At 36.5% G+C, this 19,493-nt stretch overlaps 1 protein-coding gene across 3 annotated transcripts in view; it reads right to left on the bottom strand.

Annotated features, from left to right (window-relative positions):
• Nucleotides 1–3,283: 3,283 nt before the first annotated feature.
• Nucleotides 3,284–19,493, bottom strand: part of TANGO2 (transport and golgi organization 2 homolog) — a 28,168-nt gene continuing 11,958 nt past the window's right edge. Inside the window, exons 5-8 of one of the 3 annotated variants that reach the window (XM_009948287.2) lie at nt 11,720–11,790; nt 9,360–9,513; nt 6,460–6,564; nt 3,284–4,648 (exon numbers count right to left, since the gene is read on the bottom strand). In XM_009948287.2, coding sequence (XP_009946589.2) covers nt 4,528–4,648; nt 6,460–6,564; nt 9,360–9,513; nt 11,720–11,790 — 451 coding nt within the window. In that variant the 3' untranslated portion in view covers nt 3,284–4,527. The remainder of the gene's footprint in view (nt 4,649–6,459; nt 6,565–9,359; nt 9,514–11,719; nt 11,791–19,493) is intronic. The other 2 variants (XM_086473968.1, XM_086473969.1) reach the window with 2 other exon arrangements.

Raw genomic sequence — 19,493 nt, 5'->3', positions numbered from 1 at the left:
TTCCAGCTGATGACAATACAGATTCTATTTTCACCAAGTCAAGAGCATTTCCTAAATCCTCAGAACCTATCAACAAGACTTCTCTGCAGAAAATGAATCAGATGAAGAACATTAGCACTACTCTATTACATGAATCTAAGTGATATAAAACTAATTCCTAGTAGCTAATATTCCATATAAATACGGATGCTTGCTAAGACATAAATGTGCATTATTTAAGTTCTTCAAGCTAAGTTTAAAACATAAGATGCATTAATGACTGCCTTATTACTGCTTAGTAGGTAATCATTTTGCAATTACTTACTTCCTTATGATATTATGAAAACTGTCCCAAGTCTTATTAATATTTTGTCTTAATATTTATTTTGGCGCATTTCATTGGTAATAATAAATATCAGTTAAGTTTTGAACATACTGAGGGCCTTCAAAGACCTAGCTCATTCTCTGGTCTGTTAAGAATGTATTTATTAAAGCTACTGGTAACAGGAAGACAAGACAATTACATCTCCACCCCAATGCCCATATATGGCAGAACATTAAGGTAGTCTCAACTTAGGGTAAAAAGAGATTCCTAGGTCTGCCCAGGATCCAGACTTTTTCCACAGTGAACCTGGATTCTTGCCCTTCAGTAACACTTTGTGAGGCTCTGGCTTTTCACTAAGGAAGCAGTGGTTTTGCTCTTTCCTTCCTATTGTCTGTACTGCATCTCTGCTGCAGTTATTTCAATTTTTGGGGGGTAATCTGAGCCCCTCAAAGTACTTTTTAACATATATTTACCATTATACTAATTTTCAAGGTTCCTGATAATTAGTAACTTCTCTTGCCACAAAAATTTGATGCAACCATCTAATTTCAAGACCAGTAATCCCAACCAAGTTTATCTTGTTGCACAGACAATTGGCAGTGACAACTTTAGAGGCCTGAGAGTTAATAATGCTTTTTCATTTTGCAGATTTTGCGAATTCCCCTAGATTTCATTTGGGTTGGCCACCTTAACAATGACAATACCAGTTGCTTGTCTTCTCAAAGTGACTGTCAGTTTGAAAAGGTCACTGCTTGTAAAGCTAAAACTAGCTCTGAGATGGCTCCACCATTTTATACGCAAGAATATGCCAGTCCCTCTTCCTTTAAGGGCTTGCTTGGCACATTCTGGTATCAAAATTTGAAGGATCCACTCCAGTCTGCAAGGGAGAAGGCAGATTCTAAGTACCTTGAGGTCATGGCAGGAAGAGGGATGCTCCAGACATTGTTTCAGACAGTCAGGGTTTGAGAACCTTTGTGTTTTCTACCTGATCTTGCTGTGCTTGGAGCAGAATCCAGCCAGGCCTAGTAAAAAGAGGACATTTGCTTTTAGGAGGGGAGATGGTGGGCACATACTGGTTGTCAAAAGTTGGAGAGTACTTCAGAGAACTGATTACTATGATACTTGGGCTGGGAACATTTCAATAAATACATTCTGTTTACTAACCTGAAAAACAAAGCAAAATGCCCCAAATCTGGATTATTAGCGTTTAAGAGATATTTTCCAGCTTTTTTACCTGGATAAGACAAGTATAACCACGCAACAGCATAGAATTAAAAAACGCACAACAGATAGAACAAAACAACAAAAACCAAACAAAATCCCCAGAAAAATACAGCACTCTTAAAAAGGAATGAAGTACCAGAAATTGACATTAAGTTCTTTTGTTGCTATCTCCTCATTAAAATTTTACTTCATCTTATCACACAAAGTTACAGGCAAATTAACATAAACATATGTGCAAAAATGCACAATCTATTAATGTTGACAAAGACTGGTCACCAGATTGACTTTATTCCATTTCTAGCTTTGAACACACATGTAAACAACAATTATAAAAATTTTAAGCAAAAAAAAAAAATTGATTCTTTACAGTATTTTCCAATTTCTTCCACTACTGTTTTGATAGAAAAAAAGACAGGAAACGAAAATCTCTTGCAAATTTATGAGTTTGAAAAGATGTTATATATGAGCAAACTTAGTAAAATGCCATGCAATAGTTTCCTATATACATGTTTTTCCTTTATATCCTTTAAAACTCATATTTAAAATCCCCTTTTATTCTTAAAAATGCTTCTATAAAAATAAAATACTTTGTTAACTTTAATGACAGTTTACTTTTCTAGTGGATTCATTGCAACTATGATTTGCACACAGTAAGTTATGCATTTCATGAATACCTGGTAATTTCTATGGACAAGCATCATTTGCTGATATCCACACTGCAGCCCTGATCTTGTTTCCACTGAAGCCAGTGAAAAAACTCTCATAAGCTTCAGAAGTTAAAAAAGCTCACTTTATTAACTATGCTGGCATAATAAAAAATAACATCAGAGGCTTTGATTCTTTACTGTTTATTTTAATTGCCAGACAAAAGCAAATCCTGGATTTAGAATTTTGATTCTGGCAAAGGAAAATACATTATTATCATCTCTTTTTACATCTAAGCTCTGACTTGCTTTTTCTTTGCCTACATGTAAAAAATAAGAATAAATCTTTATTATTGCGGGACTACTATAAAAACTAAGGTTTATAAATGCTTTTAGCATGAAGTGGTATGCAAGCATTTTGTTTGCCATTTAGGTAATGTCTTTAAAGACAAGGTCTTGTTCAAATATACACTGGCAATTTTTTTTCTTAAGATATAAAAAAGTTTGCTATGCAAACTCTCAGTAAGATTAAGCCATTCAAGCAGAGTTTTGTTTTTTAAATGCATTTGTCAAATTTAAATTTAAGACAGCTATGGCTCTTTCTCTGCATCTAAAAATAACAATAACATTTTTATTCATACAAATACATGGTTTAAACAGTCATCAAAAGATAAAAAAGGGCTAACCATTTCCTAAAGCTCAGAAAGAGAGTCTGGAAAGATCCAAGTTTGAAACCATGTACAATCCAACAAGACTGCACCAATCATCTTGCAATCAAGGTGGTCAAAAAGTCATTTATATAGTACTGAATCAACAATCTGTGACTAGTCATGCAAGCAGTCCTGGTATCTGGAAGCTACTTAAATATGCAAATACAAAGGAAATAATTGACTAAATGCTGCTTTAGCATCTCCTGGCAATTAGAAATCTGGGAACGGCCATTCACAGTAGTACTTCACCTCAACACTGCGTCTAATTTACTGCTGCCTCCATTACAGACAGATACACACTCACTAGTGAGAATGCCTGAACACCTAAGCTCGGGCACAGAACAGTTGCACATCTTTGTGAAGAGTTTCAGAAATCTTGCTACTTTGTAGTAATTAATAATCAGAGGCTTGCAAAAGGAACACATTCAGCATATATAGAGAAAAAATAGCAGTGATCCATTACTAACTTGATATTCAGCATTCAACATAAGTCAAAACAGAACACCAATAACGGCAAAATAACTTAGGTTTTTAAAATATCTTGATATTAGCTAGAATCTTCTATCACCTACACTGACAAGGAATAAATGAAAAAAGCATGCATTTAAATAGCTTTTTAATTCACAGATGTTAGAACATAAGAGGTGCATCTTAATACCCAAAGTTTTCAGCAATATAAGACTGCAGTAATGTCACCTTACAACAAATAACTATTTTGACCAAATGTCTATGAGCAGTCACTCCAGGCTTTAACATATTATACCAATAAAGAAATAAAGCCAAAATTGCACACACACAAAACATATAAACTTCATATTCAGCTTCTGTTTGCTAACAAATACCTATTCCTTACCTGCCTGCTGGGGAATAAGAAAACCAATATCGCTAATTAGACTACTGGGAAACAAGATGTCACAATACAAACAATTTTATTCCAGTCAAAGGTAAGCAAGTCTGCTCCCATGATTTTTTTTTTTCAGCAAAACCGATCAGAGACTGAACTAAATTTCCTATCTACCGTCAAATCAAGTTTTAGAAATAAGATCTATTGCTGTACTATCTGTAGGAAAACAAATGTAAAGAATCCACCCTGCTCTGCCCTCCCTAGGCAGAACATTGCACCATGGCACTGCTGAGAATTTTAAATGTTACTAAAACACTTAATGCTACAAAGATAACATACCTTCATTTAACACACACTGGCATCAGCTTAAAAGCGTATGTTGAAGAGAAAGAACAGTTTGGTAAAACCTTCAGATAGAAAAGTAAAAGCAGCAAATGTTTCCCATCCTTGGAACTGAAAACATGTTTAAGAGTCTACCTAAAACATCTTTAAAAAAAACCCCAACAAAAACCAAACCAAAACACACACACACACACACCCCACCCAAAAAAAAAGGCAATGACTTTGTCTTGGGCAGGGCATTATTAAAAAAAATATTTCTGATAAGCTGCTACTTAATGTAGAAACAGTTTCTTCTTTTGGTTTTATCCAAGGGATTTGTGAGCCTGACAGAGCGCGCTACCAGTTCATTTTGCTTTCCCTGCTATTTTTAGCTTGTGAAGGCTGGCACAAAACATTTACTAGAGCTTAATGGCTTGTTTTCTCATTGCTATTATTACAAACCATTCAAATGGAAAGTTGTTAAGTGTGCAGTTCGAATTCATAGGTGCTTGTTTTCCACTGGTTGACATCTGCATTGATCATGTTGCGCTCTGTGAAAGTAACTCGTCCTTCTGAATCAATGAGAATGACAGTGTTAGTCCTGAAACAACATAAGAGTAGAAGGTTAAGACTTGTGTCCATTACATAAATTTGCAGGGTCCCATCCCCTCATCCCCAAAAGTATGAGCTCATTTTTTTTCTTGACCACATCACCACCACATTAGCAGGGCAGAAGTTGCCCTGGCAAGTTCAAAGGGGCATTTTCAGTCCCTTCTTCCATCACTCCACTGCTCTGATTCCCTGTTGCACTTGTAGCAGCTGACACACAAAGCTGCTCATTTAAACTTTTTTTTTTTTTTAGTGTCAAGTGTTCAACTCCAAAGTAGCATAAACCCAAACATTTCTTTACAGCCTACATGCACCCTGACGGTTATTCATATCAATAGTACTCTTTCTTTCTTTCCCTTCAAATCAATTTTCCATTAAGATTTAAACATTGTTAATTATTATCATCAAACACTGCTACACAATCGCAGAAAAACTCTTCTCTCTCTGGGGATCTTCCAAAGAAGAAATTCGTTTTCACAAAAAGCAGATTCCATTCATGCATCTATGCCACTCTGTCATGTGTAAGCTGTCATTTCTCTGTGGACCCTGCAGTAACCCTGGCCAGAGAGAGATGACTGACAGAAGTAGTTGTCCACCATCCTGATATGGTGGCCTTCCCCAAGTCATTTCACAGTTGTTCACTCATGTAAAAAAGTGCTGAATTTCCTCAGAAGATTACTGTGAGGTGTAATTAACAATCTCTATTCACTAAGCCATGTTGCTATGGGAAAGGTAAGTGTGAGCATACAATTGTAGTAGCAGAGAAGACTTGAAATCTAGTGCTAATTCACCAGTAAGAGGTCAGTATTTCTACTGAGTTATCCCTGTTTCCTTTGAAATAGCTAGACAGCAACATGAGAAGCAAGGGAAGGAAGATGTTTCTTTACTATTTTAAGTCTTCATTATTCCATATTTAAGATGTTCTTTGAATACATTTTATAGACATACTCCTTTTTTGCAGTGGTTTCCTTCTCAGAATACCAACTTAAAATACAGAAGTGAGCGTTCTCTGCTTATCAGTTTACATCTCTACACTAGAAATACCACAGCTCACTATGCCAGAGCGCGCAATCTGACAAAATCATTGGCAGACTTAGAGTAGGAATTCCCTACCAGCAGCAACAGGGTTCACCTATAATTTTGTCCCATTGAAGATCAAATGCTAGATGCATTGCATTATTCTATTCTTCTTGCAACTTCGGTAGAACAGTCTGAGCAGAAAGTGAGAGTATCTCACTAAAGACAGCAGCATCAGTTAGGGGAAAAGTGGAAACACACATTCTTATGAACAAGAGTAATAGGTTTTTAACGCATGAAAATGGCAGCTACACATCAATGACACGTCTAAAAAAACCTCTAATTTAACTATGCAGATGACACTATTCTTGGTCTTGGAAGAGAAATGTGTTCTGCAGTTCCACAGATTCAGAAGATATTTGTGTTTTTTCTGCTAAAAACATGATTTCAAAGCTTTTCATGTTTTGATAAGATCAAAATAAGAATAGTCAGATCTCCTACTACCCTGGGGAACCAGGAGAACTGTACTATCTTGTCTTGGACAAGCTGAAGCTGTGTCACACTCCCCACCAAAGACGAACCATAATGTGTCCTTAAAATGCTCATCAGTAGCAAATCTAAGATGCCGCAATACTGAGGAAAAAAATACTTCACTGAATTATACTTGATTACTATCTGAACAAACTTTAAGCGGTCACTATAGAATTAAAAATTACAGCAGCATAATTTTGATTTGAGATATGCTTTGATCCAGTACACATCTATTTCGGACTATGATTTTTTTACCTTGTTCCATAACCTGGGCAACGAACACATACAGCCGCGTACTTATTCAATATAGGACGTATATAATCCTTCCCTTGGTCTTCAATCGCAGGGTCTGGTAGTTGACTGAAAAAAGTAATAAAGTAATAAAAAAATAAATTGAATTCTTAATTGTTAACACATTCATCCCTTTTGAACCAAGCTGTGTTGACCGAGTGGTTGAAAAGTAACAATCACTTTTCAAAAAGTACAAAAGTGTGAACTATATTCGAAACTAAAGTATGGAGAAAACCAAAGATAAAACAGTTTGTAAGCTCGTTCCCAAAGAGATTCTTTCAAGCTCTTGAACTTTTGTCTCACTTTAAGAGAGCATTTTTTGGGTATCTGACAAGTTTTTCACTTTCCTTGTTATTCTTTGTCTGTATTTTAGTTTCAATTAAAACATTAATGATCAAGTAATTTGAGGCACATCACATAAACCAGCATTTTCCCAGTTAGACTCCAGGAGTTCTTTTTGTGTCATAGACAACCTCTCTGCTTCCTTTGATCTTATTTGGAACACCTGGAAAATACTCAGGACAATCCCTAAAATTAAATTCATGAAAATGCAGCAGAGGACAAGGTGAGCTTGTGCCCAAGTTTCTTGACCCATATTCCTATTAGAGCTTGAAAGATATTTAGAAACATAACTTATTATAAAGCATATCAAGCTTCACTTACAGTAATTAAACAAGTATCAGCATCCCACAGAAGAAATGCTGAAGTCACAAAGGTTACTGCAGCAATCCCACATCCGTGGCTTTCCATTCACATCACCAGAACATATTCTCAAGTACTAGCCATAAGTAAGGCTTCCTACTTCAGTGACAAATAAAATTGGAATCTTTAAAGTCCGATTTGACTATTATTATAGCAGGTTTTTGTGTTTGATTTTTAAGATGCTTCCATCTTAAAGAAATAATCCCATTTCTGCCTCCTAGCACAGACCCACTTGTACCTATTAAAAAATAATAATTCAGCAGCCTATCAGCTGTACAGTGAATGTTGGGGAAAAGGGCATAACAAACCAGACTGATCAATTCAACCCCATTTTCAGAGCTCATCCTGATCTGTAGAGGAGGCTGTGCAATTTGTTATACTCTAACTGACCTCTACATGTAACTGGGATCATTCACTTCGTTGCTGTGGTAGAGGACCTGTGAGTGTTTCAGGGAGAAGCAAGAATAGGTGCGAATAGGGCAACTAAGCTCTTCTGACTCCTGTATTGGGCACATGGCTGGAGCACACCATGACGTAACAGAGAAGGCACACAGCAGGGCACTTTAGCCCATGAGAACCATCAGCTTCTCTCTCATACTCCACCACTGACAGTTCTCGTATACTCTGCAGAACACACTGCTCTCTCAGCTTAATGACCCCCAGCAGTTTTAAGAAGACTGGAAGGAATTGCAGTACATCCCTGAGATCACAGTCAAAGGCAGGACTCAAGCAGAAGAGAGGGGGTGAAGGGCAAAAACTGTATCCAGCAGGAAAGAAGGGAATGCTAAGAGTAAACCAACCACTGCACTCCCTTAATTCCTGTAACACACACGAAGTGATCATAAAGTAACAGGCAATAAGATATTTTAAGAAAGTTCAAAGCTAGCACATACCCATGTGTTTATATTTATTATTAAAAGATCATTTCATCTTGAAGTGTGCTTTGGAAAGATTACAGACAGTTTAAAATACTGCTTTTTGTAAGTTACTATTTCTGTTTTATAGTCAGATGATTTCAGATGAGATCATACTGAATTATTGAATATTAAGAGAAGATTACTTTGACTGTATTGTATCTTATACCTTTGTCTTTTTACTAGTAAAAGGTAAAAATAGCAATTTTTTTTAAAATCACTTGATCTGGTGTCAGATGATGTAATTAAGACAGCTTAGCAGACTTCCCAATTACTACTTGTGGCTCAGATATCAGAGTTCTTGTGTAAATATTTATTTTGAACCACTGAAAAGTGCCACAAACATGAGCATTGGCATTAAAAATGTGTGATAAAGTCAGGAAACCAGACCTATACACTAGAAACAGCTTTGCTTCACCACAGATCACCCCCTAGACAAGTAAAAGTCAGGCTAAATATCAAAGTTACTGGATGGTGAGCAATAATACGAATTTAGACCACAGCATCTCCTTTACCCTAACTCCATGTGTGGACATTGAAATGGTATCAATTTCCTTTACTTCTAAACATCTAGCTTATGGGCTCAGGTTCACTATATAGCCAGTAGTGAGTCCAGGAACCTTACTTAGATACTCAAACTCATCTCTTGGTAACTTTCTTGACCAGAGGACCACAGCTGAACTGTGCAAACACTCCCTTATCTCATTCCCTCATTCGGCCTAAAATAAGTGCGTTTGAGGAAGAAAGCTGGTTCTAGTTTGAAAATAGCATGCTTCTCCACCCTCTGTCTACACTCTGGATAGCAATACAGAAGAGCTAGCAGCTACTAACACAAACGTGCTCACGTAAACAAGTGTTTACTCTGTGTGGTGTAAGAAACTGAACCTTGCCCTACAGAGAGCCTCCACAAAGCTTACAGCAAGCAACTTACACATCCCTTGTCTTGCACTCATTACCCTTACTAAGAGAAGTGCAATCTTTAAAAGAAAAGGGCACAGACACACCAGTGTACAGTCTTTGAGTACCAAGACTGCAGTAATAATGTTTACTGTGTCTCCTGCTTAAAAATCAATATTGTTGAAAGTCAGTCTCTATGGAGAGAAAGAACACTACTTTTGCCCTTCTTTACCCAGCTTTAGTCAATTAATATAAGGCTAAAATATCTTTTTTGTCAAAACAGTTTCTACAAGCATTTTTTAAACTGGTCATAAGCATATTTTGAGTAAACTCTGGCTATCATTTTCTTACGGCTCTTGATTATTCATCACTGCAAGAAGCTCCTGCACCAAGTCTTCTTTGGTAAGGTCTTGACTTCTCTTGACCACTTCTGTGAAAAGCTGCTTCCCATATTGAAGTTTCTTCCATGGTGTATCCAACAAAGAATTACTCAAGCCATATATTCCTATACATAGAAAAACCCCAACAAAACCCAAACAACTTATTAAGCTCTGGACCAAAGAAAATTACTTAAGTACTATACAAAAAATAAATTCATCATCATCTTATCCCACACAGTCCAAGAGACGAAAACAAATGCTATCATCAAATTCATCATGAATCTCTTACGATAATTTGCTTATTTATCCTATTGCCAGCTTTCATTTTGGTTCAAAAATAAGTGAGGTCATTAAAGCATGTACTTAAGATGTATATCATGTAATAAAATAAATACAACATCCCTCCAGATAGTAGGAGTCTCCCAGGTGTGTAACTCAAAATAACATAACCATTTCTCAACAACTCTTCTGGACTACTACTTCTGACTGTTTTATTAGGGAAGAAAACCCCACAAAAACAAGGCACAACCACAAAAAAAACCCCACAACCAAAAACCAAAGACCCACTTCAGAGCATCATTGCTTTAAGGTTACTAAAATTAGTTGAATTTGAGATTTGCAGCACTGTCATTAACACAGTGTACACTGTGGTGTGAAATATCAAAGCCTTTTTTCCTCCAGAACACAACACTAATAGAAACATTAGCTTATTATATAACCTACGCAAAAAATAACTTGTAATCATGATATTGAGTTTATGTCTGTAAAGCAACATTAAATCTTCAAGCTTTACATGTCATGAAATTAATGAAATGTGTAATAAGGAGGCTATGTGATAAATTTAAGATTTAAAAGCAGTAACAATCAACTGTTCAGAGACCAGTCCCTGTGGACCACTTCTAGCTGCACACTATCTACAAATGTTCAGGAGTGGCAGGGGGAAATGATCAATTTAGTTGGAAACAGTATTCTGGTGATTTGCAGTTGTCACTACAGATTTCACAAATTTTAATGTAACTTAAGTGATTCCCTAGCTAATCTTTACCTGCAGGTATGCTATAAAGCACATGCCCTGTTCCTAAACAGGAGACTACAGCAGGTATGCATCTTACACTAGACTGTGCTTAAGCACTCCTCCCTGTACTAACACTCAGTACTTGGTTTCACTGTTTTAATCTAATCCATATTTGCAGCAGTTACTTTTAAGCTCTGGTTTGCTAAACTATGAAAAACATACAATAGAATTATATAATTTTTGCAGTCTAGTCTTTTCCAGTTTAGCTATATTAATCATAATTTATTTTTACCTCTGATTCTACTTTTGAAAAACACTGCAAAGCAATATTTGATGACAAAGAGCTTTCTCTTTAGAGGTACCCTATATTTCTCACCACAACCCAAACAAATAAGCACAAACACCACTAAACCTCATCTCTCCCTAAAGGCAGCCATGTACACAGAAAATGAATTTGTTGTTGAAGCATAGAGAGCAGAACTACCTTTGCTACAGCCTGCAGATACCTAAAATTTGTAATTCAGTTTCTCATTTCGATAAACAGCCAATTTTAATTTTATTTTTTTTTTTTAGTGTTGGTATTAAAACCTCTTTTGTGCTTGTAGCTGTACAATATCTATTAGCGGTTTCCAACAATTTATGCTGTAATTGCTACAGTAACTATTTACCTACTGGCAGCAACATTTTGACCATTAACCTAAGCAGGCAAAATAAGCCACTGTCGTTACCTGTTATCAACCAGCTACAATGCTCAGAGCCTTCTATGTGTCCTTGTCCTTTTAAATTGGCTTTTTGGTGACGAATTCTGAAGTATTGTTCTATGTAGTTGGCTAGCAAAAGACTAGATTTTAAGTATTTTATATCAATCCACCTGCTAAAACAAATACATAAATTGATTTTTTTTTAAAGCCAACTCTGTCCCTAGGGGAGCACAGTCACACTATGCCTTTAGTCACACTACGCCCTTAACAGTGCTGGATAAGGAAAGTCAGGGTCAAGTCCACAAACCTCTGAAAATTCCATTCCTCAAGACAGACTTCTGTCCTTCAGTTACCTAAGGAGCATCCTACTAATCGCAGAGCAGGTGGGTACACTGACATGGACAGAAAGTTTTAATGAACTATTGATTCTTTACTGAAATTTATTAGTAAATAAATGAATTTAAGGACATTCATATTTTTTTTTTTTTTTTAAGAATGCAAAGAAAAAGTTAGTGAAGACAATGCTTAAATAGCTAAATTACTAGAGCAACACAGCTACATTCCAACTCCTCTAAAACAACAAGTAATATTCAAACCTTTCTGAAAAAAACCTACCAGGATTTAGGAAAACAGGTTCTGGTTCTCCTTTGTTTCCATAGTAGCAAATTACATCGCCTTTGGTGGTACTGAAAAATATAAGTAAGAATTTCTCCTTGAAAAACCATCAGCTTCTATATTTGATTATGCTCTAATTTCATGCAATCTTCAAACACAGCAAGATGTTTCTCCCACTGTTACTACTACAATGGCACAGCTCAGAGATTAATTGAGGAGTTATATTACTCTCCTCCTCTCAAAATACTGTATTAGCTGTACTATTGTCAAACAGTACCATTATAATTTTTAAACATAACTGTAATAAAATTCAGTAAAACCCCAGAACTGCTGCATGGAAAGTAGCCAGGCTTAATGGCAAAAAAATCTGTAGTTTTGAATAACCGGGAGTTAAGTTACTTAGGGAAAGGGGGCACATTAAAACAAAAGGACAGTCCATCACAGCAAGTAACCTTTTCCCATCATCTCTTCTGAATCGCTCTGCATTCTAAGAGGCTGACTGCTGTGGGCCATTTTATCTGGCAGAAGTAAATTTTTAGGCCCACTTATGGCAATGTCATAGGGCATAGTTGGGTCATTTAAATGACAGAGACACATTTTCAGGCTGTTTTCAGATAATTGTAGTTACTGTTTGTAAACTCTCTCCCAAATCATAGGTACTGGCTTCAGTACTCGCTGTCTTGTGCAAAGTTTAGCAGGGAGGATCTCATCTAACTTTCAAAAGCAGCTTCCAACCCTGCAAACAACTCTCACTTGGCAGAGACCGTATCAGCATATCCAAATAGCACAGATTTTTCAAAGTTTTCATACTGATATGGACAACACAAATACCAAATCAACTGATAAGAAAAAAAAATAATCAAGAAAGTCATCAAAAAGCCTTGTGTGTCTTCTGGGAAACGGAGGGTGGGGAGTGCAGTGCCATTAGCTGTCTCACTCTCGACATCCCTCAGTCCCATCAGCTGACATGAACTAGTGATTCCTCAGATTGCTACTAGTTGGTGTGGTTTTTTTAATTTTTTGTTTGTTTGTTTGTTTTAGTTGGGGTTTTGGTTGGTTGGTTGTGTGGGTTTGGTTGTTTGTGTGTGTGCGTGGGGGGGCAGGTATGTGTTTGTGGGGTTTTTTTGTTTGTTTGTTTTAATTTGCCAGCACACAGCCAGGATATAATGTAATTCTGTATTTCTCTAGTGATTTACTTGTTCACGGTGGAAGAGTGTATTATTCCAGTTACCAACGAATACATTCTGACTGTAGTTCAGCTTTTAATTTGTCCCCCAAGCTCTACCTCCTTATACAGCAGACTTTTTGAATTAAAAAACCACCCAACAAAATAAACACACACACACACAACTTGCAGTTAAGACGGAATTTAGATTGAGTAGCATAAAACATAATACAGTAAAAGAAGCCATTTCCAGCTCCTCATTTTCTCCTAAGATAAAAAGACGTATCTGTGCCTTGATGCAAATAAGAGAATATAGAATGCAATCTCATTAATGATGTCCTGGAAGTTGAATTGCTCTGCATAAGTTAGCATCCGCTACTCAAACCTTAATAACAAGCAAAACAGTCCTGATTTAGCTGTTTATATTCTTCTTAGAAAGCCATTCTGAAAGATGTTCTACAGCATCCTTTGCAAGACAGCCAAATGAAGAGGGAAATATTAACTTATTAATTATACAAGGCAGAAGAGGCAAGAGGAGGAATAAAAAGAAAAACCACATAAGCCAAAAATAAAAATGCCTTTCCTCCTCTGGGCAGTACTCTTCCTCCTCCCAAACTCATGAGACTTCTCTGGTGCCTTACAGAAAGATGTCAAAGTTTTTTGGCATAGTTAGAAGACAGTAATTGTAGCACGTGGTATTTGCATATTGTTGCTTTTATTGTTAAATAGCATAGAAAAAGCTCTCAGTTATTTAATTTACAATTTATTTACTGTTGAAAGAAATGTGACATTTTCTGAACCTTCCTCTTGTGGATTAAAAGACATCTTTTTTCCTTATCTCGATTTTTCTTTTCAACATTAAGATCCTTGTTCAAGTTTACCTTACACTGAGGTCAAGACTCCTTACTGACCACCCCAACTCTCCACAGACAACCGCCCACATCAGAACCCTGACAACTGGCATGCTTTAGTTTCAGCAGGGCACTGAATAACAATCACTTCTTTCCTGTTCTAGCCCTAATTCTTATGCACTAAACATTTTCACTAGTTTCTGACAGAGTTCTCACGTGAATGTATTACTTGTGATTCAGTAAAAATACTCTTCTCCATCAATAATAAAAAAAGTATGTTAGTGAAAAGGCCATTTGTTTCTTTAACCCATTGAAGTATTTGCACTGGGAATACCTAGACAGTCCACAACAAAAGCAGCTGAAACAAAGTAGAAGCTAAACACAGATATGACTATAATTTTCTTTCCTTAATTTCTTGAGATGCAAATTTCTGTTCCACTACCACAGATTAAATTTGGTATGTGACCCACCTAAGGAATCTATTGAGAGTTGTATTTTCTTAAATCGGAGACAAAAGGCATTTCAATAATTATTTTTAAACACACTAAGGCAGAGAAATATAGCATTTCCAATGAATATGAGAAAGTGCTGCTGAAAAGTACAGGTGGGGAAAAAAAACCCACCTCTATTAGCAACAACCTGAACTTCCCTTCTATTTCTTTAGACTCCTTCAGGTACAAACAAGTTACAAATTAAAAATTACACAGAAAAAAAGCTATAGTTTGTTCAGGAGTAGGAAACACAGCAATCAAAACAGCAGCTGTTTTCACCAGACATACAACATTTTCTTTGTTGAATAAGCTTAAGTATTAGAAATAAATAACTGGAAGAATGGGAAAAATCTGACCAAAAGGTGTATTTCCTGAAACTAGTTTTTTAGTCATGCAATATACAATGAGAAGTCTTTGACTCTTTCCTGTTACTAGCTCCCTTCAGTTAAATTACCAGGATATCTTGCTTTTAAGCTAGATGGATGCTATTACAAATTTTCTAAAATTTTGAATATAAGACTTCCATACATTCTTCCCCTAACTGGATTCTGCCAGGTCTTCAAGAAAACAGGAAAAAAGTTAGCTAGCCAGAGAAATTGTGCCATACCTTATTTGGCTGCAAATACTAAGCTACATATCTGACATGCCTAGGACCTTACAGGAGTAGAAAAAGAATGGAGTTCAAAGGATCAACAGACCTTCTATGGGGAGATCTGGGTGTACGAGTTCAGTTATTCAAAAAAAAAACCAAAAAACAACCCCTTAAAACCAGGATGGTGTTAATCATCTTTCTCAAAGCATGTTATGCCTCTTGCAAAGCCTTACATAAACAAAGTCTAGACCTAGGCTGAAAACTGAATGGAAGTTATACTTAGTGTTCTCAAGTTCTTGTTTATTAATGTTTGGTTAGGACCAGCTGGCCATTTTAGCAATGTCAGGTCTGTCTTCTCCTCAGCATATTATCTTTATGGCTAGTTAATGGTTAGCATAAAGTGATGTCAACATGTATGATGTGTCTATCCCAGATGGGGTTACACACCTTCCTACAAGCCTGGTTCCAATCAGTACATTTAGAGTTGGCACACAGTTAGCACTAACACTAGAAAAAGGCAGCTAAAAAAGGAGAACAATGAGCTGAGCTGTCACTAATAGACCAGTCTGACTTCTTGGTCTCAGTCACATGCCAGGATACAAGAAACCATATACTCGTAAGAGTTCACTGGCACACAGCATCTTCCATGAACAGGGGCATAGAAAAAGCCACATGCGAGTCTAAGAGTCAGTCAAGTAAAGTATTTAAGTCACCTGACACTGTTGAATCGGTGCATTTCATGGAGCAAACTATTTATATTTTGTCTCAAAAGCAAGAAATAGTACTTTGAAAAATATAATCCATAAATAAAATCCAATTGGAATTAATACAATCAGACAATGACTAAGCACATCATATATATAAATAATGTATTATTTATATTATATATAATATAAATAGAATATTTATATTTATATAAATAAATCAAAGCTAAAAATGAGGGAAAAAAGTTGGCTGCTAAGGGCCTATTTTAACATTAACACTTGGATCATTAAAAAAAATAAATTAAAACTACAGTAGCAATCATAACACACAATGCTTGTAATATATGTAAGCAAAAAAAGCAAAATCATTGAAGTTATTATAGGAGTTTTTTCAGTTAAGACACCAGCAATTACAAACTATTTTATTGGTGCATTAAATACCCTCTTTTCAAATTGTCAAACCTGTATCTGCTACAGAAGGTCTATGAAGAGAAAAGATCAGAGCAATTGTTATCACCTGAGGTCTCAAAAGACAGTTTCAGATGGAAAGGTAGACAAATGGCCCAAGCAAGCCCTTGAACACAGCTGCAAGACTGTCATGAATGAGACTGCGTGCTGAATGAGTAGGGACTACTGACTTCCTTTAGCAATGGCTTTTAATGTGAAAGAATATTATCATCTAGCATCTGTTCTGAGATTCCCCGTGACTGACAAATTCAGTAACAAGATCCCCTGGAGTTTAACAAAAAGATGGGGAATACATACAAACTGCAGGGTCATTAATTCAGGACATCTGTATCTTATTGTTTCCACATTCCACATTCTCCCAGGTGTGTGTTTTCTATTACACTTACCTCCACTGCAACACTGCTGCTGTTAAAAGACTGAAGCCTTCCAAGAGACTTCTGAAATGGGGATACTTCCAAAACTTAGTTCACCGTGCCAGGCAGCTACTCTTTCTTTTATCATTTGCCTCTGCCTATTCTCTTCCTACTGTTTACAGATACTAGTACTGAACATCAAGGCAGAAGCAGAGATGAAAAAAATCACTGTAAGCTTGATCGCAGCAACAGCTCAAAACCGTGGCCTGGACTCAGACTCTGTTCTCTCCCAGCTTTACAGGTATAGATACCAATTTCACTGGAGAAGTAATAAAGACATAATTAAAGTAATGACAATAGGATCCAGTAGATTTATTTTTTTTTAAATCCCAGCCATAGCTGACAACAGAAAGAAAATAAACTAAAACCACATAAAAATTATGCTCTTAGATACATCTTCTGTCAAAAAAAAAAGTAAGCAATAATAAATGTTCTAGGAAATATTCTAGGCAGCATAAGTCTCAGTACTAATAGATGCTTCATAAACATGAAAGCCATGCAGAGTCTGCCACAATTACTTCTTAATGCTGATGAAATACAAGCAATGTCCTTCTGCACCCCTGCCCTGCTTCAACTTCAAGGTGACTCCAAGTCATGTTCAACAAAAACATAGACAGAAAGGAAAAGAAAAAAGTAATAAGGCAGTAAAGCTCCACAGGGTGTGGTGATCACAAAGTGATCACTCCCCTGGGCACTGAGCTCTAATCTTCTAAGATGGTGAATATTTTACAAATAAGGGCACTGGATTGTTTTACAAATGTGTGCATCTACTTTTTTTTGTGCAAGGAGAAAAGATGAAGTTGGAAGCTTGAAATGCTGAACAGGAGTTTCAGCTGAGTAGTATGGTTCACAGATTATTTGTCTTTTTTTCAAATGTTCATGACCTACTCAGAAAACTCTCTGTTCTGAAGATAAAAACAAACAAGCAAACACCAAGCCACCAACTACAAAGTCCAAACATTTCTGTACCTATACCACCTACCATAAAATAAAAAGGTGAAAAGAATACTGCTGGATACTCACAGCATACAAAGTCTGCTTTAAAGTGCTACTCTGATTTTGTTGTCAGTGTCTAAATGTTTTTTTGGTGTTGTCCTCATTTTTTGAGCCAGGCAGAAGCTGACATAAGAAGGAAGCAATAAAATTAAAAAGTTTTTCAGAAGCTTTTTTCCTTCTCCTGACATTGGACTGTCCATCTCATTAGACTTGACTGAGGATCTATACAGAAATATTTCAAAGGTAGTAGAACAGAACACATTAGAGAAGTACTCTGACACCTCATTTTCATGAGGAAGTCACAAGGAGAAAGACAGATGTAGTCTGCAGAAGGTGGTATTAGGAGAGACAATGCATGAGAAGAAATGTTAAAGTTAGCTTACAGAGCAATCATGACAATTTGCCCATCTACATTCTTTCCACATCAGCAGTCTCACTTCACTAGAAAGGCTCCCAAGTCTAATCTCTGGAGAGCAATCAAATCCCTCCCACGTAGCCTTCTCTTGACAACCATACTGAACAAGACAGCCCATGTTTGTAAAACCTGGTCACGCTCCTCAGGTGTTTCAATCTTATGAGACTCCGCATTATCAACAGCTCAGTTAACTCCTCTCCCGAAAAACTTTTCTTCAGTTGGCTTTTTTTACCTCATCAATGATGTTGCTACATAACTAACCAACTGTAGATTTCAATATTAAAAAATAAAAAAATTACACACAGTCTCTCTATATTTTTACGTAATTTATATATGGAAACACATTTTAACATATACTTTGTTATATATTTATGTATCTATTCCCCTTCTCACACACGCGTTCCAACCCATTGTTTGGGGAGCTACAGTTTCAACTGGAACTCAGTCTTATCCACCATCACATCAAGGATAAACCCTATTATTAACCAAACTTTACTCTCCAGATCAGAACATGAAGAATACATTCTACTACATAATCTCTATTTTCAATTCATTAACAAATTAGTCAGTGCAGGTGATGGTATATTTTACTACCTTTTCCCTGGCACCGAAAATTGCCTGTCACAGGGGAGAGCAGAAAAGCTTACAGCAAAGGCCTTTTTCTGCAGGTCCCTCCAGCCAACTTGTTTTGTATGAGACAATTCATCAATTCCTCATGGAGAAAGTGATTTGCTCCTATTACACAGGGATCTTATTGCACATAAACAATATGGGCTCTAACTGACAACCTGTCAGGGACTCTAAACTTGCTGGGAGAGTGACAATAAACTGCCACTTCAGTTTGTCCTTCAGGGCAGCCTGTATTACACACTTGGCAGTATGGAACGAAAGTGAGACACTGCCACAACAGCCCTAACAGAAGTTGGAGATACCCATGAAAGTCGGAGCAAGTGTAGCAACTAGATTTCTTGGACATAAACACAGATTTCCCCAAGACAAAACTGCTGCCATGATCATCTACAGAAGCAGCTCACTATTACTTCAGATATCACAAAGGGAGAAAGAAGGAAAACTGCTCTGAATCTTAAGCAGACATTTTCTTAGAGAGCAGTCTACCCGCTGATAACCTTGTTCCTTTCTAATCAGACTTACTGATAGTCAAAATTGGAGAAGCAGCAACACTGCCTTCTTGGAAGCTAATTTTGCAGCCACATGAGTCCAAATAGACAGTTTGCCATATGCCATACATTCAACATAAATGTACATTTAGTATAATGGGATAAGTTTTCATGAATCTCATCCTCAGCAGGTGCAGCAAGATGATAAACTGAAAAGATCAGAAAACTGAAAGTACTAACTATTTTTCCCAATACAGCATTCTTATTAAAATAAGAAATGAATAGTGTTTAAATTGACATCATGAGATGCAACAGAGCAAACAGATTACACTAAAAGTGTCAAAACCCATCCATGTTTAAAATAAGAGTCACACAAAGCTATGGAAATAAACGAGATTTTACAACCCCTATGGTAGTTTCCAGCTCTCCTTCTCACATCATTGCACCTGTACCATCTAGCATACTGTCATCATAGTAATACAGAGAGAAGATAAAAATTTCTTTCCCTGAAATGTGTACCTGAAGACTCTAACAGTGTAAAACTCTCTCTCTTACAGTCAG

Source organism: Leptosomus discolor, chromosome 16, assembly GCF_034619465.1.
Source record: "Leptosomus discolor isolate bLepDis1 chromosome 16, bLepDis1.hap2, whole genome shotgun sequence".
In the NCBI taxonomy this organism is placed as follows: domain Eukaryota; kingdom Metazoa; phylum Chordata; class Aves; order Leptosomiformes; family Leptosomidae; genus Leptosomus; species Leptosomus discolor.
The sequence above is the reverse complement of the archived record's forward strand: the minus strand, read 5'-3'. Positions and strand labels throughout refer to the sequence as shown.